Genomic DNA, 24,882 nt, shown 5'->3' with positions numbered 1-24,882 from the left:
TCTCAAATAAATAAAATCTTCCCAAAAAACTTTAATAAATTCTATACTCTTCTATACTATTTTGTTAAACTATGTCTCTATATTACCATTATAACCTTTAAAGTTCAATTATTTAAACAAACCTCAGTATTTTACCATGAGTTCAAGGGCAAAGTCTGGGTATGGCATTTTGTTTAAGGCACTCAAAAAATGTTTATGGATGAATGGGGTAGCTAACAAATAGAAGAGTAAACAGACGAAGGCATTATTAACTAATATAACAATCAGCTTTGAACATATAAAGAAATTTCTGAAGAATGTAGAAAACTGAGGTAGGTTTCTGGCTAGTTCTAGGGATGGCAGTACATACACAGTTCTAGGGGTGGCAATATAGCAAAAGGCTGGTTATGGTCTGAGAAACAGGAGTACTGATATGAATATGGGGAAATCCCCCAGCTTGTTACAAGCCTGCTTCCAACATCTTTCTGCTTCCAATCTCAACAATGAGGACAGGACCTGTGACACCCACCCCTCCCCTTGAGAGGAACAATAGAGGTAGAAAAGGTTTGCCTTCAAGTAGAAGAAGTGCAAGAAGGAAATAAGACAGAAAACAGTTCTTACAGATTTATTATAATCTACCTGCTGCTTCTTTGGCTTTTGCTCTACCACGTACACACACATGCTCAAATACTCAAGAGAGCCCTGATGAGTGGCCTAAACACAAGGATTACAGCCAAATGGGAGAAAGGAAGGAGCCCAAACAGTCTATTCCTCTCCTATCCTGCCATCTGATGCATCTAGGCACCTTCTTCCTCAGGTGCCTAGGAAGAAGAAAAAAAATATGAAGAGGATCCTTAAAAAGAGCTTCAAAAAAGGGATACCTGGTTGGCTTAGTGGGTTAAGCAATTGACTCTTGATCATGATCTCAGCAGGGTCCTGAGACTGAGCCCATGTCAGGCTTCACGCTCAGCAGGGAGCCTGCTTTAGGATTCTCTTTTCCTCTTCCTCTGCTCCTCCCCCTGCTCACATGTGTGTGTACACACACTCTCTCTCAAATAAACTTTTTAAAAAAGAAAGAGCTTCTAGGAAAGTTCAGAGATCCCAGATCCCCACAGCTGAAGAGCTGGCAAAGACCCTGGCCCTAGCTTTTTGGAGCTACTGGATGATGCCCCAACTTCTTCCCCAGCTCTGCTGTCACAGAAGTTAATTACTTGTTGCGTCAGCGCTGTCAGAATCATCCTAGGGAAAAGAAAAAAATGACAATAGCACCTGTAGAATCTACAAACAGTAAACATTTGTGTTCACAAACTCTTCTCACTCCTTCCTGCTCTTCAAGTTTTCTTTTGTGATTTTCCAAATCACACAACTTCCTGGTAGGCTAATACGGAAGGATTTATACTTTGGAAAATAAAATCAACTCCTGGTGCTCAATAAACAATCCTGTGTTGAGCATCATTTGGTTTCAGAATTTCAATTCATGCTGCTGTTCATTACAGCTGTAAAGACAGTCAACAGGGCCAGGTCAGCTCCAAGATAGAGAAGGAGAGGGGAAATGGAGGGAGGAGGGTCTTGCTGGAGTTTTCTACAGCCTGCAGAAGAACATTCAGCTTCCTATGTCAAATTCAAATTTGACATGCACTGAGAAGTACTACTGTGTGCTAGGGACCACAGTAAGAGCTTTCTAGTCTCTTATTTTTTTAGGGCTAAAAGGAAACTGAAGGGCTGAAGGGCAGACTTTTTTTTTTTTTTTTTTTTCTCGAAGGGCAGACTTTACTTACATCCAGGTCATCCATGCCAGGGGGAGGTCTCTTGGTGCTAACCTTCTTCAAAAGCTAGTGGAAAGAGAAAAGTAATTACAAGAGAGAAGGGCCAGGGGAGAGCAACCTCTATATTGATGGACCACAGGAAAATGGTCCCAGCCCAATAATTGCCCTATCTTTACAGCCCCTCACACATCACTGGAACGAATTGGAGAAAATAAATTGATCCCCTTTTCATTTATTTTTACTTTTATTTTTATTTCTTTTAAGATTTTATTAAGTAACACCTGACATGGGGCTTGAACTAACAGTCTTTTTTTTTTAATAAGTATTTTTTTTAATTTATTTATTCAGAGAGAGAGAGAGACTGAGAGGCAGAGACACAGGCAGAGGGAGAAGCGGGCTCCATGCAGGGAGCCTGACCCTGGGTCTCCAGGATCAGACCCCAGGCTGCCTGCGGCGGCGTTAAACCGCTGCGCCACCGGGGGTGCCCTCGAACTAACAGTCTTGAGATCAAGAGTCCCATGCTCTACCAACAGAACCAGACAGGTGCCCCAATCGCCTTTTTAAAAGGAAATTGACACACAATGGAGCATCCTTCCTTACTAATCCAGGTTAGGGTCTGTTGGTGTTTTTGCAACTTGAATAATTAGTAGCTAAAATTCTAAAACCAAATAATGTATGGTAGGGTGCAACTTAATGGGATCTAGTAATTTGTTTTATGATGTGAATTTTTATAATGCTTCATTTGAGCTTCGGTGAACTTGTGTGGCTCAGGAAAAACATACACACACATAGAAAACAGAAGAAAGAACAAGAATTACAGAAGAGTTGGGAAAGGTTTTGCCAAACTTTCTCAGAATTCTGTTAACTTAGTGAGTAAAGGCATATATATGGCTTCACTAGTGTTCATTTCTCTTGTCCCACTAAATAAACGTTGCACAAAACATGTAAAGAATATGAGCACCAATGAGGGGCGCTCATATATGTCTGTCTAGCCCTGATGACAGTCTTCCAGAGAATGTGTGGAGGGAGACACAACAATGGGCAGGAGGGCAGAAAATGGTGTTACCTCTGCGTAATGTTCCACCTGAGCCAGCTCCACTTCTTCATCCCCTTCCCAGTCCCTCCAGTTATCAAAGTCCACAGATAACCACACCGGCTGCAGGAGGAAATCATAGAGCATTACAGGGCAGGAAGCACAGAAGTGCCAGAAGAGCATGGCCATGTGCACAGAGGTATGCTTGGGGAAAAGAAGGTCAGTGAGAGCACAGTCTTTCCAACAGCACCTCTTTGACTAATTCCTCTCCAGGCTGTTATCATCACCCTCCACAAAGATTTGTCAGGAACCTACTAAGTGCCAAGCACAATGCCAGGCATCATAGGGTCTAGAAAAGCATAGAAATTTGGCCCTCCAGAAGCCAACCAACTAGACATAATACACCTAGAAAGACGTCATAAAGCATCATGGGAGTCAACCAAGCAAGATAGACAAGCTGCATTCCCTGGAGTCGAGAGAAAACCCTTGGAGGCCCATGTTCCAAGTTCCCACACTTAGGGAAAGAAGTCATTCACTCATTTATTTAACAGCCATTTATGGAACATATCCTATGGGCCAGACTCTGAGCTTGGCATTGGAATTACTAAAATGTTTGATATATAGTCCCAGCCATCATGAAGCAAGTTGGAAGGGAAAACTAAATAAATCATTATAATACAATGTGGAAAGTGTGGTAATGGCTTACACAGGGGATACTATGGAAATCCAGAAGGGAGCTATAGGAACCTATGCTTCTTAGAGTAGCAGAGACTTCACGGATGAGCAAGGGTTAGGTGGGCACTGGTAGTGATGATGGAGGCTTTCCAGGAAGAAGGCCCAGCTTGAGCAAAGGTAAATTAGTGAGAAATAGACTGGTGTGTGCCAAAGAGCTGCAGGCCATTTGCTGTGGCTGGAATGTGAAGTTTAAGGTAGAGAGACTAATGGGATATAATGTTACAGAAGGAACGAATAGCCAGGTCATGAGCTTTTATGTCATGCTATGGTGCTTGGATTCACTTCCAAAGGGCAGGAAGTGACAAACTCAAATGCCTGAAAGAGTTAGGGAACTAATAAAAGGGATTAAAGTGTGGTGTGCACACAGCTCTATCTAAAGCTCCAGCTCTAGGCATTTGGGAATTTGTTTTCTTAATAAATAATTGAAACTATTTATCGAGTCCTACATCAGGCTCCCCACAGGAAGCCTGCTTCTCCCTCTGCCTATGTCTCTGCCTCTCTCTGTGTGTCTCTCATGAATAAACAAATAAAATCTTTAAAAATATATTTTATTTATCAATTTGAGAGACAGAGAGAGATATCAAGAGAGAATACAAAAGGGGGAGGAGAGGGAGAAGCAGGCTCCCTGCACAGGGTTCCATCCAAGGACCCTGGGATCATGACTTGAGCCAAAGGAAGATGTTTAACCAACTGAGCCACCCAGGCACCCCCCCAATTTTCAACTTTTAGCCAGGAAGAAGCCACTGGAGGGTCTTAGGTGGAAGAGTAACAGGATCAGATGTGTGTTTTAGATAGACCATGCTGGGAGCATTGCAAAGGATGCACTGAGGGTAGGGCTACAAATATGCAATAAACCTCATCCAGTGATGGATAAGGCCTGAAGTAGGAAAAGATGAAATAATAGATTCAAGAATATTTAGTAAGTCAAATAGGACTTTGTGAATGATTGAACGTTGGTGGGAAAGGAGCCAAGGGTGATTCCCAGACCTATGTCTCCAGGTGCATAGGTAGCACAGGAGAAAGAATAGGTCATTCCCCAAACACCTACCTTGATATCTTCTTTGGTGAGTCGGGGCCAGGCCACCTTCTCCTTCCATTTCCTCACAAAGCAAGTAATGGAGCGACCAGAGCGCTTATCCTGGGAGTCCTGCCAGAGAGAGAGCCTCATTCTTAGGATGTGAGGTTTAGAATGAATCTCCAATTTTCCAGGCAGCCTTTTATTCAGACCTTGATGTCGCACCCCACAGTTACCTTGGAGTTCACCTTGGCATAGAATTCAATCTCGTTGTACAACTCCACTCCATCGGCATTCTTGCAGCTGAGGAGACAATGGAGCTGAGGCGATCAATGCAGGAGGCTGAGCATAGGGGAATCAGAAGGGAAAGACTTCTGGAAACCAGGAGCTCCAGAGAGGTGGGCCATTACCTGAACACAATACGGTGGTCTTCAATGAGCACATGGACGTCGGTGCTGTCCTCAACACAAAACTCCATGAACACATACTTGGGCCGGTCGTACCACAGCGTCCGGGCATGCTGCCTGCAGAGGAGTTGCGGTGGGGCTTCATAGGGGTGGGAGAGGGGAGACTGAGGGCATTTGGGAAAGGTGGAAGGAGGGGAAAATTTAGGGACGTTTTATGGTAATGGGCTCTGTCAAAGTGGAGCTAAATAAGAAGGGGATGAAAGGTGAGTGATGGGAGTGGGGGTGGGGTGGGGGGGTGAGGCTGGGAAGAATAGAGTGTCAAGAGTTGAGAGGCGGGGAGTTATGGAGAACATTCAGGTCACACTTTCCTCACCACCCCAAAGTTAGAGAGACCTGGAATCTGGAGTTTCCATGGGACCTCACAGGACCCAAAGCGCCCAGAAAATGTGGGACAAGCAATATCCAAGGAACAGGGCAACCGGAAACACTCACCTTGCCATGGCGGCTCCCGCTACCCGGTGGCATTTGGAGTCCTGAGGCAGGGACTGCTATCTTTAGATCCTGGGGACGCCCCCAGCAGCTGCCTCTCCTTATATGGTGGGGAAGGCTTTAGAAGAAGGGGGAACGTGGCCCTTCGGCCAAGGGATCTGCACTCCGGAGAAACAGGGGAAGAGCATAATCCCGGCAGCCCTTCATATCTCAGGGTCTCCAGAAACGTACAGATTAGGAACAGACGACCCACCCGCGGGGAGCCAGGACAAGGGCCACACTAGACGCACACCGAAGGTCTTGTCCCGGCTTCATTCATCCGTTTCCCCAACGCTTAGTGCATCCAGTGTCTGATTCACAATAGGCGCTCAATAAAAAATTATTGGCCCGATTTTATTTGGGAAGGCCCGCCTCTGGTGACCGCGAACCATCTGACGTGTAGCCCCGCCCACCCGCCCCTTCGGGTTTCCCGGACAGCGCGCCGTTGCCATGGCAGCGAGGGGGCGCGGCTGACGTGCGGCGGTGTTTCCGGGAAGATGGCGGCTGTCGAAGCGTCTGCTGAGCCGGTAAAGGTGGTGGCAGCCGTCGGTCCAGAGGCGAAGGACGAGGACGAAGAGGAAGAGGAGTCGCTGCCACCGTGCGAGGCAGTGCGCTGGGCCCCGGTGGGGGCAGTGGCGGAGGCCGGGCCTGGGACGGCCGCGTTCTCGGAAGAGGCTGCGGCGGAGGAGCCCGGCGCGGCCCCTGGCTCCCCTCCGGACTCGCCCGGCCGCACGCTGCGGCGGCTGCGGGCAGAGCGGCGGCGTCTGGACTCGGCGCTGCTCGCGCTGTCCTCGCACTTCGCGCAAGTGCAGTTCCGCCTGCGCCAGGTGGTGCGCGGGGCGCCCGCGGAGCAGCAGCGCCTCCTGCGCGAGCTCGAGGACTTCGCGTTCCGCGGCTGCCCGCACGTCCTGGGTTACGGGGGGCCCGAGGACCCCGCCAGCGACGATGGCGATGGGCTGCCAGGGGACCGGCCACGATTGCGGAGCGAGAACCAGGTAGCAGCCGGGCCCCGAGGGACGTGGGAATAGGGGGTTAGGTGGGTGGCAGTGCTGAGGGGGCGGAGGTAGCAGTGGCGTTTAGCCGGCGGGTCTCGGTGAGAACTACGCGCGTCCCAGACGTGGTGGTGAGACAGGTGTGCGAGGCTTGCTGCAGGGAAGGCGGACAGGCCTGGGAACCTGATGCTGAGGGGTGTCCACCTAAGGTGTGGAAAGACGTACAAGTCTGGTGACGTGCGGGACGGAAGAAGAGTGGTGAGCAGAGTGTTCAGAGGGCAACAGCAACCAACCGAAGCAGTGCTGCTCCCGCTCACCTTGCCATTGCTTCATAATGTACCTATGGCCTGAGCACATTTGCCGATAGAGTACCCCGACCTGAGGTTGAGAACATTGGCTGATGAAGGGCAAGTGAACTGGAATCCATGGAAATTTAGATGTACTGCCTGTTCCTGTTTCCTGGGAATTGGGAAAATGTCTTTAGTATTTGGACTTTTGTGTGGATGGGAGCTTCCGTGAACAGCAGGATCACTTAGTAATTAAAAGAAACACGACTCTTGGTTATATGCATTTCCTTACGCTGGTTTTTTTTTTTTTTTTTTTTTTTTTTTTTTGCATTTCCTCACGCTGGTATTTTAAACTCCCTTGCCCATCCTGCCTAATAACTAGGTAATTATAAATGATTATAATATTATAATATTTATAATTATAAATTATAATTCCCTTTGCTAACTGTGACAAGATCCTCCACTGAGTAATGAGAGTCAGTATGCCATGCCAAGGGAATATTTCCTTACAGTCTTTGAATCTCTGGAAGTGCACAGTCGCAGATAGCTTGTTGGAGGTATTGAAGAGACTTGTTGTCTTCTCCATCTTTTCATTCGTCAAGTTATAACCCATTTGTGCCTTTCTTCCCAATGAAATTTTAACCAAGAAGACTTATCAGTAGCAGATATTGGCTTATTTTAATCTGAAATGTTTCCAGTGCAGTCTTGTGTTTACTGTTCCACCCTTCTCTCCACATGCCCACAGCTCCTTACACAAGGAGCAGCCACCTTAAATTGCCAGACTCTTAAGGAATAGAAAGCATAGAAAGAATTCCTGTGGCCAGGGTCCTCCTCTTCAGGAGTGAGGAGCATCAACGTTTCTTTGTGAATGTGGTGCTCTTTGGTTATTCATTTTCACTTTTGGAAACAGTACAACTTAAAAAAAAAAAAGAAAGAAAGAAAGAAAGTGATAGAGATGCCTGGGTGGCTCAGTGGTTGAGATCTGCCTTTGGTCCAGGGCGTGATCCTGGAATCCGGGATCCAGTCCCACATCAGGCTCCCTGCAGGGAGCCTACTTTTCCCTCTGCCTGTGTCTCTACCTTTCTCTGTGTCTCTCATGAATAAATAAATAAAATCTTTAAAAAAAAAAAGTGATAGCACCACTTTGGTACTACCTGATCAGGTGTCAGGCACACAAAATTACATAAAATACTTAAGTGGGGGCAGCCCGGTAGCTCAGGGGTTTAACGCCGCCTTCAGCCCAGGGCATGATCCTGGAGACCAGGAATCGAGTCCCACGTCGGGCTCCCTGCATGGAGCCTGGTTCTCCCCCTGCCTGTGTCTCTGCATCTCTCTCTCTCTCTGTGTGTGTCTCTCATGAATAAATAAATAAAATCTTAAAAAAAAAATACTTAAGTGGGGGGACATGTTTGAGCCAAATGCTTTTACTTCTTATTAGTCCTAGTTTTTTTTAAAAGCAGTATTTATCTCACTGCATACTGGCCATGATTTCCATTATTCATTGCCTGAAACCGGAGCTCATTGTCTCCTGTTACCCTCATTTACCCCCATTCCAGTAAATAGCACACTGTAACCTCCATGGCAAATGACAGAGTTTGGCAGACATACTCGTGAAAACAGAATCGGAATTCATACCCTGTTTTTTTTTTTTTCTTCTTCTTCTTTCTTGGCTTCACAAAGTTGGGATACAATGAAAACAAAAACAGACTTTCCCTGTTCTTTCTCCTTGATCTGGCTAGACCATGTCATCCAGTCAGAACTCATTATTTGGAATGTGTTGTTCTGTGCTTGTTTTAGTTCAGTAGCATGTAGCAGATGTGTATTGAGAGCTTACCCTGTGCCAGACATGGTGCTAGGCATTGAGGGTGCAAAGTCAAGGCCTTTGCTCTAAAGGAATTCATAGCCTGGGGGACAGAATCCTCAACGAAGTATTACAAAGTGACTTGAGTAGGATGCCTGGATGGCTCAGCTGTAGAGCGTCTGCCTTTGGCTCAGGGCGTGATCCCGTGGATCCTGGGATGAGTCCCACATTGGGCTCCCCAGAGGGAGCCTACTTCTCCCTCTCCCTCTGCCTGTATCTCTGCGCTCCCCCTCTCTGTGTCTCTCATGAATAAATAAATAAAACCTTAAAAAAAAAAAAACACGAGGAGACACAAGCTAGAGAAGAAGTGTGAACAGAACACAGAGCGAGAAGTGGTCAGCCTTGCCTAGGGAGATCTAGGAAACCTGAAGGATAGCTAGGCACTCCCATGGTGGGGTGAGGAATAGGATTCTAAGAAACCATGACACTCAGAAAGGTATATCCTGAGGAAGTACCCTGAGAAAAGGCTTGCTTTCATATTGAATAGAGCTAAAGTAGGAAGATTGCTTTTTTAAAAATAGTTTGAACAAAAAAAGTAAATTTGTTCTTTTGCATTTGTTCTCTCATCTTCTGGAGGGCTTGGTAAGTACTATTTGAAGGTTAAATTTAATATCTTATAGACTGCTGGTTTAAAATGCAACCTTACACCCGCATGTGACTTGCTAGTTTTGCTTTGTTTTGTTTTTGATGCCCAAAGTTAAGGAAGAACTAGTATTTGAGAATGTACTAGCAAGATTACCACCCTGAAGGGTTTTTAATCATTTAAATGCAGGAACTACCCAGCAGCCAACAGTGGAGAAAGGACTCACTGGTAGGGAAACTTACCAGACCTTTTCTTTTTTTTCTTTTATTTTTTTAACATGGTTACCTTCCCACTCCTATTCCTTGGCTTTGGGATTTTGTTGTTGTTTTTTTTTTTTTTTTTTTTTTTTTTTCACTGCTCCAGGCACCTGCTTTAATTCTTTTGATTTTACAGAAGTCTATAATACATTGGAGGGGTTTTGAACCTTAAGAAAACCGGTTATGAGTTATAAATCCTTTCTCTACACCCTTATCTCTAGATTCTCTTGCAAATTTTGGCTGCAGAAAGTATTCAGGAGTTGATCTGTGGTAATTGGCTGTGGAGGATGGCATGTTTAGTTCCTGGGAGGCTGTCTTGGCTAAGATAAGTTGTCTTAATCCTGACTAGACCTTTTGGGCAGGGGGGTAGAAAAGCTGTCTTAACAAAAGGCTTCATTATATTCATACTCTACTTCCCATGAAGGACAAGTATCTTCTTAAAACTTATTTAGTAAGTTGCCTTGGATGAAATCTTTATTCTCATTTTGAATCTATCTTATGAGTACTGTATGTCATTGGGATTATTTGGAAACATTATATGTTTCACTAGTCATTATTATAAGCTTGAGAGGATTCTTAATGTGCCCCGGTTTTTCCTTTTCCTATGAAATAGACCTAAGTATTTTCTTGTTTTAGAGTGAGCAGGAAAAACGAGAACGTCTGGAAACCCAGAGGGAAAAGCAGAAGGAACTTATACTACAGCTCAAAACCCAGCTAGATGACCTGGAAACGTTTGCTTATCAAGAGGGCAACTATGACTCCCTGCCACAGTCCGTGGTCTTGGAAAGACAGCGGGTGAGCAGACACTACAGGCGCCCCCACCACTAACCTAAGGTTATGTTGTCCTTTCTGGCATTCACGGGATGTTCTTTTTTAGCTTGTTCACCCTTGGCCTTAATGAGAATCCCTTTGCTGGCGCAAATCAAAGAGAAGTGGGACATGTCTTGATTCACACATGGAAACACAAGTTCCAAAGCCTTATAATATGATAATTGAGCTCTTTCTTTTGGGTGGTTATTAGTAAGAATAGTAATATATAATAATGACAATAATAATTTTTCATTTGATTGTTAAAACAGTTCCACTTGGGCACATCCTACAATGTAAATTAGCTTTTTTCCCCACCACTGGTTGATAACTATTCCAGGAATCCAGACTGTCTTTAATGCCCTATTTATTTAAGCAACACCTGGGTAGACAGGTAAGTCTGCTGGTAGAGTACAGCTACAGTCTCCCCTACAAACATGTTTGTCTCACTGTGATGTGGCTGTTTCTCTGGCTGAGCTGGAGTTAAATTATCTGGATTTCAAACTGTTCCAATACTGTCACCGGGATATTTTGGCTATAAGACACTGATGTTTAGCAGAGATTTTTATTTGGTTGCGTAGAGTAGGGCAGGAAGGGTGGAGGAGGACTAGAAACGAAAGGAAATCAGTATTCATTCTCTTGGAGGCCCTGGGAGAAGCTGTGAGCCTTTTTGGATCATCAGCCACTTTGGTTTATTCACACTGTTGTTCTCCTGAAAGTTACTTGGCCTGGTAGAAAATTTGCAGTGAGAGGAGCCATTTCTGTCTGAGAGGAACCAAGGGTCCTTGTTACTATAGGAGAAGTAGTCTGTACTCTCACCTTGATCAGCAGTTACATCATTTTCTCACACATTTAGGAGTTCTATCTTTGATTTCCATTTAAAGGTAGGGAGCATTTTTCTCTTGCAAATATTCTCCTTCTTCCTAACCGTCTCCCTGAAAATTCCAATGGGGGGATCCCTGGGTGGCTCAGTGGTTTAGCGCCTGCCTCTGGCCCAGGGCGTGATCCTGGAGTCCCCGGATCCAGTCCCACGTCGGGCTCCCCGCATGGAGCCTGCTTCTCCCTCTGCCTGTGTCTCTGCCTCTCTCGCTCTCTGTGTCTCTCATGAATAAATAAATAAATAAATAAATAAATAAATAAATAAATAAATAAATAAATAAATAAATAAATAAAATCTTAAAAAAAAAAGTGAAAATTGCGATGGGAATTTCCAAATGCTCATTACTTGTTGTCTTGATAGGTAATCATAGATGAATTAATAAAGAAATTGGACATGAATTTGAATGAAGACATCAGTTCATTGTCCACCGAGGAGCTCCGGCAGCGTGTGGATGCAGCTGTGGCTCAGATTGTCAACCCAGCCCGAGTGAAAGAACAATTGGTTGAGCAGTTGAAAACTCAGATCCGAGACCTCGAAATGTTCATCAACTTCATCCAAGGTCAGAGGAGGGGATGGGAAGAGAAGGTGGACAGATGCCCTAATAATTATATGTAATCCAAGTACTGATACCTAAAGGTGCCAGTTCTTGATGAACTACATAGGCGGTTTGATCACTCAGTAAAGGAGGCAGCATGGTAGAATGGAAAGAAAAGAGATTTTATTTTATTTTTTTTAAGATTTTATTTTGGGGACATCTGGGTGTCTCAGTTGGTTACACATCTGCCTTCAGCTCAGGTCATGTTCCTAAGACCCTGGGATCAATTCCCACATCAGGCTCCCTGCTCAGGTGGGAGCCACCTTCTCCCTCTCCTCTTCCTCCCTTCTCGTGCTGCGCCCACACACACACACACACACACACACATACACGCTCTCTCTCTCTCTCTCTCTCTCTCTCAAAAATAAATAGGGCAGCCCGCGTGGCTCATTGGTTTAGCACCGCCTTCAGCCCAGGGCATGATCCTGGAGTCCCGGAATCGAGTCCCATGTCGGGCTCCCTGCATGGAACCTGCTTCTCCCTCTGCCTGTGTCTCTGTGCCCCTCTCTCTCTCTCTCTCTCTCTCTGTCTCATGAATAAATAAAAATAAAATCTTAAAAAAAAAAACGAAAATAAATAAATTATTTTATAAATAAATAAAGATTTTACTTTTAAGTAATCTCTACACCCAGCGTGGGGCTTGAACTCATAATTCCAAGATCAAGAGTTACATTCTCTTCCAACTGAGCCAGCCAGGCACCCCAAGAACCAAATAGTTCAAATCCCAGCTCTGCCACTTCCTGGCCTCGGGTCCTTGAGTAGATTCCTAACTTCTTTAACCCCACTGTCCTCACCCATGAAAGGATGATTCATGCTTCCATCATTCAGCAAATATTTATTGAGCTAGTAAATGTTCCATACAAATAAGATGGTATTTATAAAAGTCTTATCATGTGGTAGGCACTAGGAAATACTCTTTTTCCTGTTCTTTGTAACTTCTGATTGCAGATGAAGTGGGAAGCCCGTTGCAGGCCGACAGTGCACACTGTGAGTGCAAGGCCAGTGGGAAGACAGGAAGTGGCTCCACTAGAACTGGCAGCAGTAGACTGCCTCCAGGAAACAGTAAAAGTAAGTACAGCTTCTAGAATGGGGGAATCTAGAGAGAGAAGCACTAGATTAGTGGTTTGCCTTGGGCTTAAGGGGTTGGAGAGAGTGGAAATGGGAAATGGTAGCAGTACAGGGTTTCTTTTGGGGATGGTGGGTACACAACTCTAAGTCTACTAAAAGTCACTGATTTATATACTTTAATGGGTTAATTGTATGGTATGTGATTTAGATCTCAATAGAGCTATAATTAAAACAGTTAAGTCCAGTAACATCCTAGGTGGCGTGGCTCTTGGCTTCATGTGGGACCCATACTGTAACTCAGAAGCAAGACTAGAACTCAGCTCATAACTTGTTGAATGTACCTCTGTGCACATTATGGCCCCAACTAATGAGTCATTGCATTTTCTAAACAGCAAAGGCAGAAGATGTGAAGAAGGTTCAGGAGACAGGGCTGCAACTCATGCGGCGTGCTCTGGCAGTGCTCCAGATCTTTGCTGTTAGCCAGTTTGGTTGCGCCACGGGCCAGATCCCACAAACCCTGTGGCAGAGGGGCCAGGCTGACAGGGACTACTCCCCCTTACTGAAGAGGCTGGAGGTATCAGTAGACAGAGTGAAGCAGCTAGCCTTGAGGCACCAGCCACACGACCACGTAATCACCTCTGCCAACCTCCAGGACCTCTCTCTGGGAGGCAAGGATGAGCTGACCATGGCTGTGCGGAAGGAGCTGACAGTGGCTGTAAGGGACCTGCTGGCCCATGGGCTCTACGCCTCCTCACCGGGGATGAGCCTTGTCATGGCCCCCATTGCTTGTCTGCTGCCAGCCTTCTCCTCGGCCCCCGAGGCCATGCACCCATGGGAGCTCTTTGTAAAGTACTACCATGCTAAGAACGGCCGAGCTTATGTGGAATCCCCAGCCCGGAAGTTGTCCCAGTCATTTGCCCTGCCAGTTATGGGAGGCACCGTTGTGACCCCCAAGCAGAGCCTACTGACAGCCATCCATGTGGTGCTAACAGAGCACGACCCTTTTAAACGCAGTGCAGACTCAGAGTTGAAGGCCTTGGTGTGCATGGCACTGAATGAGCAGCGTCTTGTGTCCTGGGTGAACCTAATCTGCAAGTCAGGATCACTCATCGAGCCCCACTACCAGCCCTGGAGCTACATGGCACACACAGGCTTCGAGAGCGCCCTCAACCTGCTCAGTCGCCTCAGTAGCCTCAAGTTCAGCCTCCCTGTGGATCTGGCTGTGCGCCAGCTCAAGAACATCAAAGATGCCTTTTGATGAGACTGTCCTGGCCCTACACCAGCACCTTCTTCAGTAGAGTAGGGGTAGATGGTTAGTCTTCTAGGATAGGAACAAAGAGTAGGAGGAGGGGTTAAAGACAATTTCCCTAGCCAAATGACTACAAAGTTTGTTTTCCCCATCAACTGAGCATCTCAGAGATGCTGGAGACCCTCTTGTTCAAAGGTTCCACCCTGGTGTATAACACATGGGCACATATATTTGAACTTAGGTAAATAAAATAAATCAACTATGGCATACAGTTAATGGACCACCTTGTTGTGCCACATCTGCTTTTTACAAAACCCAGGTTTCTCTAACCATTCTCTTTATGGTGATGAGTGACAACATAAGTGAATTGTTGGTCCCAGAAGACATTCAACTCAAGGCTCCTGTCAGTCAAGCTGAGAGCCCTATTCCTTCACTTGGAGCAGGTTTGAGAGTCATAAGGCCAGAATTTAAATTCCTTTATGAATACTAATGCCCCTTTCTTCCTGACCCTGAGGTAAGGAGAGGGTGTATATGTTCCATAGTTGCCTCTAAAACTAGAAATGGGGATATCTGAGAACAGCATTTCTGAGGAAGTTCACAAGTTGATTTTGATGTGAGCCCTTTTTTGTGGGTAAGAACTGAAATCTGTTCCTGACAAGGTGATCCTCTTCACAGCACCGACAATGATCTTTGGGTTTAGAGCTGGTTATTTATGAGTAATGACAGCCATTATTCTGGTACCACGTCCTCTGGCATATACCCTTTCCCATGCACACTTCCCACCAAGGCGCTGACACGATCTTATTGGAAGTAAATAGGCTAGAGGTATACTCCTCAAGAGATTCCTTGCCACCCAAGTCAAGTGTGAATGGGAATACACTTTAATGATCAGCAGCAACTCCTCCCAGGGTTGTGATTCCACTTGGCCTGGAGGATGGATGATGGAGGAGGTCTGATCACACAGTAGGTATTACAGCGGGGGTAGAACAATAGCAGATCACTGTCAACATACAAGGGACTGAACACTTCCTTTCAAAACTGACTCTAGAGTGATCCTATTTGGTCTTCAGTATTTTAGCCTTTTTAGTTCATATTTATCAGCTTGCATATTGCTCCAGGACTGACCAAAGATGGCCAAAGTGTATCACTTTCTGGAAAACCAAATGGGATCTCAATACTACTGATTCAGCATTGTTTCATGTATTAATTGCCAGCTGCACTTTGTGTCTGCACTATTACGTAGTGCATTTTAACTTAATTTTTTTCAGCAACATGTTATTTAAGGTGTATAATTGATAATTCATTAGAATTAGTCCCTCCCGCTGTGTGAAACAGGATAAATATAAAATGTGGAAAATGATATATCTGTGGTTGCTAATAAAATCATAGTATTTTATGTAGCTTCTCAACAAAGACTTTAGAGACTCTTGGCTTTCATTTATAAGTCTGTCTGCATTTTTAGCCCATCTTATCCAGATCAATATTTCCTTGAGTGATGTCTGGCACTTGGCCTTTCTGCCTCTTTGGCCCTCTACCCTGGATCAGCTCAGCTTTGGTGGTGTTTTCTTTCCCCCGGACATTATCCTCCCATCTTACCCAGGCCTATGGTCTCATGCCCACAGCACATCTCCCCATACATGTCATTTTTGGAGCTTGCATTTTTACTTTTAAATATTTATTTATTAGAGAGTGAGACAGTGTGCCAGGGTGGGGTGCAAAGGGAGAGGGAAAGAGAGTCTCAAGCAGACTCCACACAGCACAGAGCCTGACCTGGAGTTCAATCTCAGGACCCCAAGATCATGACCCAAGCTGAAACCAAGAGTCAGACACCCAACCAACTGCACCACTCAGGCGCCCCTGGAGCTGGCAGTTTTAAGTCCAGATATCATTTAGGGTGGATGATAACTGCCATAGTTCTATAGCACAGCCCTGGATCACCCCAGTAATACCTTTTTCTAATCCTCCGACTAATTTGTATCAAGGTTTTGTGCTAGCATCATGGGAAGCATTTTTAAGTTATACTAATTTATTTTTTTAAGATTTTATTCATGAGAAACAGAGGCAGAGACATAGAGGGAGAAGCAGGCTCCCTGCAGGGAGCCCAATTCAAGACTCTATCCTAGATCCCAGAATCACGACCTGAGCCAAAGGCAGACTCAAATGCCGAGCCACCCAGGCATCCCAAGTCATCCTAATTTAATTCTCACTACATATAAGGGCAATATTCTTCCGATTATATAGCTGAGTAAACTGAAGTTAAACATTTTGTTCGGATTTATGTGATGGAAGAGCTGAGATTTGAATCAAGTTGCCTGAATCCAAATGCTATGGTCTCAGGCAGCCCGGGTGGTGCAGCGGTTTAGCGCTGCCTGCAGCCCAGGGCATGATCCTGGAGTCCCAGGATCGAGTCCCACGTCAGGCTCTCTGCATGGAGCCTGCTTCTCCCTCTGCCTGTGTCTCTGCCTCTCTCTCTCTCTCTGCATCTCTATGAATAAATAAAATCTTTTTAAAAAAATGCTATGGTCTCTATATTCTGTCATGCTATCTCATTGTATCATGCTGCTTCCAGAACTTTTGTTCCTCTCTCTCCTTTATCTACCACCTCACTCCACCACTTTTTCCCACATACCCACTAGAAATTTTTTTTAAAGATTTATTTATTTATTCATGAGAGACACACACAGAGAGAGGCAGAAACACAGGCAGAGGGAGAAGCAGGCTCCACGCAGGGAGCCCGATGCGTTACTCGGTCCTGGGTCTCCAGGATCAGGCCCTGGGCCGAAGGCAGGCGCTAAACTGCTGAGCCACCCGGGCTGCCCCCACCAGAAATTTCTGCTGCCAAAGGACAATGCCATAAGGAGATGGACAGACAGCCACTGCTCTACCAAGTTCTTCACATAAAGGCAGGAGCACCTGGGTGGCTCAGTCGCTTAAGTGTCTGCCTTCATTTCAGGTCGTGATCTTGGGGTCCTGGAATCCAGCCCTGAGTCTGGCTCCCTGCTCAGTGGGGAATCTGCTTCTCCCTCTGCCTCTGCCCCTGCCCCCCTCCACTTGTGCTCTTGTGCTAATGGTGGATTTAAGAGTTGAGGGGGAAATAAAAGTTGAGGGAAACTTCCCAAAATAAGTTGTATAGATCATATGGCTCCACTCCAGACTGGAGTTGTTATCTCTTCGGTTAGAAATCCATTTTTCATAAACATAGCAAGCAATTCTGACGCACACAAAAGTCGGAGGAGGAGAAGAAAAAAATCTGAGGCTGGACTGGTTGGGGGCAAGCGGAAAAGGACATAAAAGACTTAAAAGGCAAGGAAAAATTCACAGGATTTAGTACTAATTTGATTTGGAGAGTGTGAGAAGAGTCCAAGGCAATTACGAGATTTCATGATTTGGTTTCTGTTTTCCAAGAGAGAGCAAAAGAGGGAACAGCCTATAAGGAAGCTGGGACCAGACCATGGATGTGGAAAAGGGCAGGGTGGTGTGGTATAGTGGGAAGAACATTGGACTGGGAATAAGAACTTGCTCTGCGTCACCATCTCTGTGACTTTGCTGCTCCAGAACTATCCTCTCAGAGGCCAGAACAGATTATCTCTGAGGTCCCTTCCAACTCTAAAATGTCATATTCCAAATTAAAAGATTTTAATTGAATATAGAAATATGAGGGACACCTGGGTGGCTCAGCAGTTGAGCATCTGCCTTTGGCCCAGATCGTGATCCTGGGGTTCTGGGATCGAGTCCTACATCGGGCTTCCTGCAGGGAGCCTGCTTCTTCTTTTGCCTATGTCTCTGCCTCTCTCTGTCTCTCATAAATAAGTAAATAAAATATTTAAATAAAAAGAAATAGGAGTACGTAGTTACTGTGATAAACCATTGGAATGGGGTTGTGAGGGCTGCAGGGAAATGTGGTCCCTGGAGAGCCTTAAAAAGAGAATTGATGAAACCTTATTGTTTCTACATCTTGCCCAAGACCATCCCCTAGATCTTCAGTGTTCAGACAAGCAAAGGCTGTAAGATGGTTTTCCTTTCTCTTGAACTCAGATTTTTTTTTTTTTAATTCATGAGAGACACAGAGAGCGAGAGAGGCAGAGACACAGGCAGAGGGAGAAGCAGGCTCCATGCAGGGAGCCTGACTTGGGACTTGATCTTGGCACTCCAGGATCATGCCCTGGGCCGAAGGCAGGCGCTAAACCTGCTGAGCCACTCAGGGATCCCCTTCTCTTGAACTCAGAAGACAACTGAAGAACCATCTAAAAACCTCTTCCAGGGGATCCCTGGGTGGCGCAGCGGTTTGGCGCCTGCCTTTGGCCCAGGGCGCGATCCTGGAGACCCGGGATCGAATCCCACGTCGGGCTCCCGGTGCATGGAGCCTGCTTCTCCCCCTGCCTGTGTCTCTGCCTCTCTCTCTCTCTCTCTCTCTCTCTCTCTGTGACTATCATAAATAAATTTAAAAAAAAAAAAAAAAAAAAAAAAAAACCTCTTCCAGGGCAGCCTGGGTGGCTCAGTTTAGCACTGCCTTCCCCCCAGGGCATGATCCTGGAGACCTGGGATGGAATCCCTTGTCAGGCTCCCTGCAAGGAGCCTGCCTCTCTCTGTGTGTGTCTCTCATGAATAAATAAATAAAGTCTTTAAAAATAATAATAATAAATAAAAACACTCTTCCAGGGATGCCTGACTGGTTCTGTCGGTAGAACAGGTGACTCTTGATCTCAACGTCCTGAATGCAAGCCCCATCTTGGGCATGGTGCCTACTCTAAAAAAAATAATAATGATAAAATCACTCTTCCAGTGAATGATGGGAAATAATTCAGTTTGAGAACCAACTAGACCTGGGTTCAAACCTAGATTTGAATCTCATCTGTGCTACCGATTAGGATCAACCTCAGATAGGTAACTTAACCTCAATTTAAGGTTAAGGAAATTGGAATCTCAATTTCCTCATGTCTAAATGGTAGGAAAATACCCAAGATGCAGGCAGGGTTGGGAGAACTAAATGGGCTGTCAACTTACCTAAGAAGCCTAGCACAGAGTAGGGGCTCAGTGATTATCACCATCGTTGTCCTTCGCCTCCCTCACTGCTTATTCCAGTCGGTAATGTCTGTGACATCACTAGACTCTAAATATTGAGGTAAGCTCTCTTGCCTGACCTCCGTCTCTCCCTTCTTACGCCTCACAGTGCACAGTGACAGAAGTCCTAGGTTGCTGACTTTTCCAAAGCATAAAGGTCAATTGTAAACTGTGTCTCCTCCTAGCGTCCGAAAAAGGAACTACAATGAAGGGTGCCTCAGAGCAGCGGACTCAAAAATCTGCGCGCTTTCGAGCCTTCCTTGCTCTTCCAGCCTACGCGGGAGAAAGGGACCCCTTTGTTCTTGCCCACTGCTGAAGCTACTAATAAAGTTTGATTTGAATAAATAAGCTACCGAGGCCTGCTCTCCCCGCAGGAGCTTCTTCCGCCCGCAACGGATTTCGAGAGGCGGGACAAGCTTGAGGGGCGGGACCGGACGTGAGATCCACTCTCCCCCGGGGTGAAAGGTTAGCGGAAGTGCCGTTTCTTCCTTTCTGCTGTAGGCTCGAGTGGCTGGTGTCGGTAAGTAGAGGCTTGGGCAGGGTGTTCCAATCCGCCGCCATCCGCGGCCCGGGGGTTGAGTGACGGGGCGGCACCGGGCGCTTTCCGTTGTTCGGCTTCTGGCGGCTTCGTAGCGGTCCTGTCCTGCGAGCAGGGCCGGCGGGCGGCTTGGGCCGAGACGATAGGGACGCCGTCGTAGTTTCCGGGCCCGCAGTCTCGGCTTGCGGGTTTCAGATCGGACCCTTCTCCTTCCTCTGCAGAGATGGGCAAGTTCATGAAACCCGGGAAGGTGGTGCTGGTCCTGGCCGGACGCTACTCCGGACGCAAAGCGGTCATCGTGAAGGTAGCAGCCCCCCGAGCCTCTGCTGCGCGCTTGCATCTCGTGATGGGGCTACTTAGGGAGGGCCTGCGAGCTTGGAATCCAGGACCTAGCTTGGGGCATTAGTCCCCGAGCATTGCGGGCGGGAGAGGGCGAATGCGAGCGGACTCTTGAGAGAGAGGAAGGTGCAAGGTAAAAACAAATGTGAATGGAATCGGGCGCCTAACCCATAACGCGGCCTCTACCAGGGAGAGTGTAAAAAATAATCGTAGCCAGCGTGTATCGAGCGCTTCCATTGTGTCTGACACCGCTTTACAGGTGTTGTCACGTTCAGTCCTGACGTAACCCGTAGGGGAGTCTACTGAGATAAAAACCATCAGGTGCGGGACGCCTGGGAGGCTCAGGGCGTGATCCTGGAGTCTCATGATCCAGTCCCACATCGGCCTCCCTGCAGGGAGCCTGCTTCCCCCCTTTGCCTCTCTCACTCTGTGTCTCTCATAATAAATAAATAAAATAAGGTGCTGCGGCTGGGATTCTGTAAAAGGAGGAGAAATTGTTTCTAGTCAAAGCGATCACTTGGCGTATTCTGGCCTTTTGACATTGGCCTTCTGTCTACATCTTGTAGCCTCTTATGAGAGCTCCCCTAAGCCCTGGCAAGGTACACCTGCTTTGGGCTGTTGTGGGGCCACGGAGGGGGGAACGGCGCACCCGTGGGTTTGCCTTCCCCCATCTCTTTGAGACTGGTTTCTGGAGTTAGGCCACCAGTTTTGGGGTCCTGCTTCTCGTCCTTACTAGCAGTGCAATGGTAGGCGGAGTTAAGAGATGTAAAGTCCTAAGAACCAGTGCTCGGTACAAAGCAAGCACTCCATTAATGTTAATATTTGCTCCTTTTAAATCTTTTACCTCCCAGGAGCCTTTCCAGATTCTTGTGGGGGTGAACACGGCCCTCTGTTAGCACAACACTCAGAATGCTAGAAGGTCTAGGACTAGCCTTGGGGGGTTTTTTCCCATCGTGGGTCCCAGACTCTGGGAGTGGAGATGTTCCTTTCATACATGCCTCACATCTAGCAAAGGGCCTAAATAGGCCCTCGGTCAATAACATTTGACTCTTGCTCCTTCAGAACATTGATGATGGCACCTCAGACCGTCCCTACAGCCATGCTCTGGTGGCCGGAATAGACCGCTATCCCCGAAAAGTGACAGCTGCCATGGGCAAGAAGAAAATCGCCAAGAGGTCAAAGATCAAGTCTTTTGTGAAAGTTTATAACTACAATCACCTCATGCCCACAAGGTGAGCATTTCAGGAATGGGAATGAAAGGGTCTTATCTTTTCACTGCCTCTGTCCTGCTGAATAAGGAGACAGCCTTGTAGCCATTCTAGTATGGGGAAGAGCCATCATTTTTCCTGTATCTCTTACAAAGTGGTGGTGGTTTCCGGTGTTGCCTCTTTAATTCAACATAGAGCTGTGTTCTTCCATTTTCTGTGGTGGCTTACCTGACTTGGCCAAGCAGGATTTAAAAATCTCTTCTGGATCCCTGGGTGGCGCAGCGGTTTGGCGCCTGCCTTTGGCCCAGGGCGCGATCCTGGAGACCCGGGATCGAATCCCACATCGGGCTCCCGGTGCATGGAGCCTGCTTCTCCCTCTGCCTGTGTCTCTGCTTCTCTCTCTCTCTCTCTCTCTCTCTCTCTATCATAAATAAAAAAAAAAAATCTCTTCTAAGCTTGCTCCCTGTTTCCCCACCTGTAAGTTCTGTTAAGTATTAGATAAGAATCATTTGATTTGTTTGCATTTAGAGTAAATACAGGCATGGGATCTGGCCTGATCTCTACCACTGTTCCACTTCTTAAGTTAGTTACTGGAGGCTTTCCAAAATGGTTGGTAAATAAAGCAAACCACCTCCCCCCCAACTCATTCCACTTGGTTGCCAAGCCCTTTAGTCCCTGGCCTTACACAGTGTTGTGCATCATACACACTATCTCGGTGCACCAGTTATATGGAAAAACAGCATTTGAGAGAGTCCTGAACAATGATTGCCAAAACCCAGCATTATGTGCCTTACAGTTCGCTGCTGGAGGCTGCATGTTTACCTTTAAGCTATCTTAAAAGGTTAGAGCTGTCTCTCAGGTATTGGGAAACGGTGAGACCCCAGCAACTAATCACCCAGCTTTCGCACTGTCAACAGTTAGGCTGCCCCTGCCCACACACAACTTGAACGAGGCTAAATAAAATGACTCAAGGGGTGCCTGGGTGGCTCAGTCAGGTAAGTGCCTGCCTTTAGCTCAGGTCATGATCCTGGGGTCCTGGGATCGAGCCCTGTCTCAGGCTCCCTAGTCAGTGAGGAGTCAGAAGCCTGCTTCTCCCTCTGCTGCTACTACCCCTGCTTCTGTGTGCACACATGAACTCTCGCAAATAAATAAAATGTTAAAATGCTCCAAATGGAAAGCTGGCCAACTGCCATAATCATAGTGAAGGAGATTTAATAAAGTGAAAGTCCTTAGCTAGAAAAATAGTCACTATAGAAAGTTGAGAATGAAATGTGAAGTATTTTGGTGGTTTGAGTCTATGTAAAGGAGTCTTCTTAATTGGGAATTTCCAAAGAATATCCTTGGGACTTTGCGAATCACTCCTATGGAGACAGACCCTAACACCCTAATGTCTGTCATGTCTGTCCCAGGAGTCCTTGGACTGTGTGAAGGCTCTGGCAGTTTGTGGGCTGATCTTACCTCCCTAATATTGTCGCCAGGTACTCTGTGGATATCCCTTTGGACAAAACTGTCGTCAACAAGGATGTCTTCAGAGACCCTGCTCTTAAACGCAAGGCCCGACGAGAGGCCAAGGTCAAGTTCGAGGAGAGGTAAATGGATTTAAGTGGTGGATTTTGGAGTATGGGGGCCCTTTTGTCCATAAAGGGAATTTGGCTTCACTGTTCTTCTCAATGGTGTCCTTTTCCCCCTTCTAGGTACAAGACTGGCAAGAATAAGTGGTTCTTCCAGAAGCTGCGGTTTTAGATTTCTTTCAGTCATTAAAAATAAATTAAAAAAAAAAAAAGATCCGTGTCTGCCTGCAGCATGTGTTAGACTGATCTGATGAGACATTGGGTGGTGGGTGAGAGGCTGTGGGAAAATATATAAGGCCTTTGTGAGCTTGGACTAGTTCTGTCCTGAGCCTGATAATCCTTTCATCATTTGGACACCCTTGGTTGGTAAGGTGTGAGCTACTGAACTGTTTTCCAAAAAAGAACTACTGACATTCTCGGGTGCAGAGTTCTTTAGCATCTTTAAGCTGGCTTCAGCCTGTCACATAACCTAGAGAGAACTTGGGCCACTCTACTACTGCCTCTCCCCCCTCCCCCCAATTGGGAATGCCCACAGGCCCCTCTCAGTGGGCCCTGCTACTTTGGATTTAGAGCCACCAATCTGAGGATCTCAAACCAACCACAGAGTGCCATAGTCCCACTTGGATTTACTAGGTCAGAATTTGTAGCAGATTATCTGCTGATAACTGGTGCTGCTCTAGATAGGAGTGGGGACTAATGAAAGCCTGATCTCCCCCTTCACCCACCCATTCCTAGTGAGATCAAGAGGTCCCCAGGGCAGCCCCGGTGGCCCAGCGGTTTGGCGCAGCCTGTGGCCCGCGGTGTGATCCTGGAGACCTGGGATCAAGTCCCACACCCAGCATTGAGCCTGCTTCTCTCTCTCTCTCTCTCTCTCTCTCTCTCTCTCTCTCTCTCTCTCTCTCCCCTCTCTGAATAAATAAAATCTTAAAAAAAATAAAAAAAAAAAACAAAGGAAAAGATGTCCCCAAATGGCCTGGCTGGCAGAGATAAAAGATGTGATTCAAGGGTCTTGGCCATGGTTGGGTCACTAGTACTTAAGGATAGGTATTTGGCCCTTCTCTGGCATTTTACCTTTTACTGGATACCTATGACACTTACTGGTGAAATAGGCTCTCCAGCTGAGCTGGTCACTAGATGGAAGTAGGAGTGAAATAGGTGTGTTCACCAAGCATTGCACTTGGCATGCATCCACCTGAAGTGTGGGGGAAGGGTTAGGTCTGTAAATTACTTGAAAAATCCTGGACTGGAGATTAGGAAACCAGTCTACAAAGTCCTATGTCCTTTAATTTGATTTCTTACCCTTAAGTATGGTCCGTCTACCTTAAGTCTGTCTGGGGACATTCCTAAGTACCTTGCCTACTCAGTCACAAATGGAAGTGAATTTAAACCCTCTGACTAGAGGGCAGCCCTGGTGGTGCTGCGGTTTAACGCCGCCTGCAGCCCGGGGTGTGATCCTGGAGACCCGGGATCAAGTCCCACATCAGGCTTCCTGTATGGAGCCTGCTTTCCCCTCTGCCTATGTCTCTGCCTCTCTGTGTCTCTCATGAATAAAAATAAAATAAATAAATCTTTAAAAAAAAACCAAACGTGATACAACGTCCTCTGTGCTGGGTTATGTTACTATTTTTAAAAAATAATAAAAAAATAAACCCTCTGACTAGAAACAATGAGCAGCCCCAGTGGCTCAGCGGTTTAGTGCCGCCTGTAGCCCGGGGTGTGTGTGATCCTGGAGACCCTGGATCGAGTCCCATGTCAGGCTCCCTGCATGGAGCCTGCTTCTCCCTCTGCCTGTGTCTCTGCCCCTCTCTCTCTCTCTCTCTCTGTCACTCATGAATAAATAAATAAAATCTTTAAACAAACAAAAAAAAAGAGTTCTTTCTACTCTGCCTCAAGGCCCAAATTCAAATACTATTCCACCCAGGTTTGAATACATGGCTTGACTTCCCAGCAATATGACTTCGAGCAAGTTTCTACACTCCACTGCCTCAGAAGTTTAGAATCTCGTCCATAAAATGGCAAAAACAGAACTGACTTTGTGGGGTTGTTTGGAAGATTGAGTTAACTCGTGAAGCAGAACCAGTATTGGATCAGCTCTCAAACAAAATGGCTGGCTACTCGTACAG

At 46.4% G+C, this 24,882-nt stretch overlaps 3 protein-coding genes and 1 long non-coding RNA gene across 6 annotated transcripts; 2 read left to right on the top strand and 2 right to left on the bottom strand.

Annotated features, from left to right (window-relative positions):
* Positions 1-588: 588 nt before the first annotated feature.
* Positions 589-5,885, bottom strand: PTGES3L (prostaglandin E synthase 3 like). 3 transcript variants are annotated; one of them, XM_025440872.3, is made up of 7 exons: positions 5,428-5,885; positions 4,939-5,099; positions 4,765-4,831; positions 4,562-4,660; positions 2,812-2,901; positions 1,758-1,811; positions 589-1,218 (listed from the first exon to the last, which is right to left on the bottom strand). In XM_025440872.3, exons 1-7 carry the CDS (start codon positions 5,458-5,460, stop codon positions 1,183-1,185), a joined length of 540 nt encoding a protein of 179 aa, XP_025296657.1. In that variant the 5' UTR covers positions 5,461-5,885; the 3' UTR covers positions 589-1,182. The 3 variants fall into 3 exon arrangements, with proteins under 3 accessions (XP_025296657.1, XP_025296660.1, XP_025296659.1); XM_025440875.3 differs by having other exon boundaries at positions 4,939-5,074; XM_025440874.3 differs by having other exon boundaries at positions 4,939-5,052.
* Positions 5,886-5,919: 34 nt separating this feature from the next.
* Positions 5,920-15,457, top strand: RUNDC1 (RUN domain containing 1). The gene is made up of 5 exons (XM_025440868.3): positions 5,920-6,458; positions 10,080-10,238; positions 11,491-11,689; positions 12,674-12,793; positions 13,186-15,457. The coding sequence occupies exons 1-5, from the start codon at positions 5,961-5,963 to the stop codon at positions 14,049-14,051; spliced, it is 1,842 nt and encodes a 613-aa protein (XP_025296653.1). The 5' UTR covers positions 5,920-5,960; the 3' UTR covers positions 14,052-15,457.
* LOC125755819 (uncharacterized) lies at positions 12,541-19,486 on the bottom strand. The gene is made up of 2 exons (XR_007413182.1): positions 19,047-19,486; positions 12,541-12,821 (listed from the first exon to the last, which is right to left on the bottom strand). It is a non-coding gene; the product is annotated as an uncharacterized LOC125755819 (long non-coding RNA).
* On the top strand, positions 19,478-22,973 carry RPL27 (ribosomal protein L27). Its single transcript, XM_025440876.3, has 5 exons — positions 19,478-19,623; positions 19,863-19,945; positions 21,043-21,212; positions 22,667-22,777; positions 22,883-22,973. The coding sequence occupies exons 2-5, from the start codon at positions 19,865-19,867 to the stop codon at positions 22,929-22,931; spliced, it is 411 nt and encodes a 136-aa protein (XP_025296661.1). The 5' UTR covers positions 19,478-19,623; positions 19,863-19,864; the 3' UTR covers positions 22,932-22,973.
* The last annotated feature ends 1,909 nt before the right edge of the window (positions 22,974-24,882 follow it).

This window comes from Canis lupus, chromosome 9 (genome assembly GCF_003254725.2).
Source record: "Canis lupus dingo isolate Sandy chromosome 9, ASM325472v2, whole genome shotgun sequence".
Lineage (NCBI taxonomy): Eukaryota > Metazoa > Chordata > Mammalia > Carnivora > Canidae > Canis > Canis lupus.
Note: the sequence above shows the minus strand (reverse complement) of the source record. Positions and strands in the feature narration are given on the sequence as shown.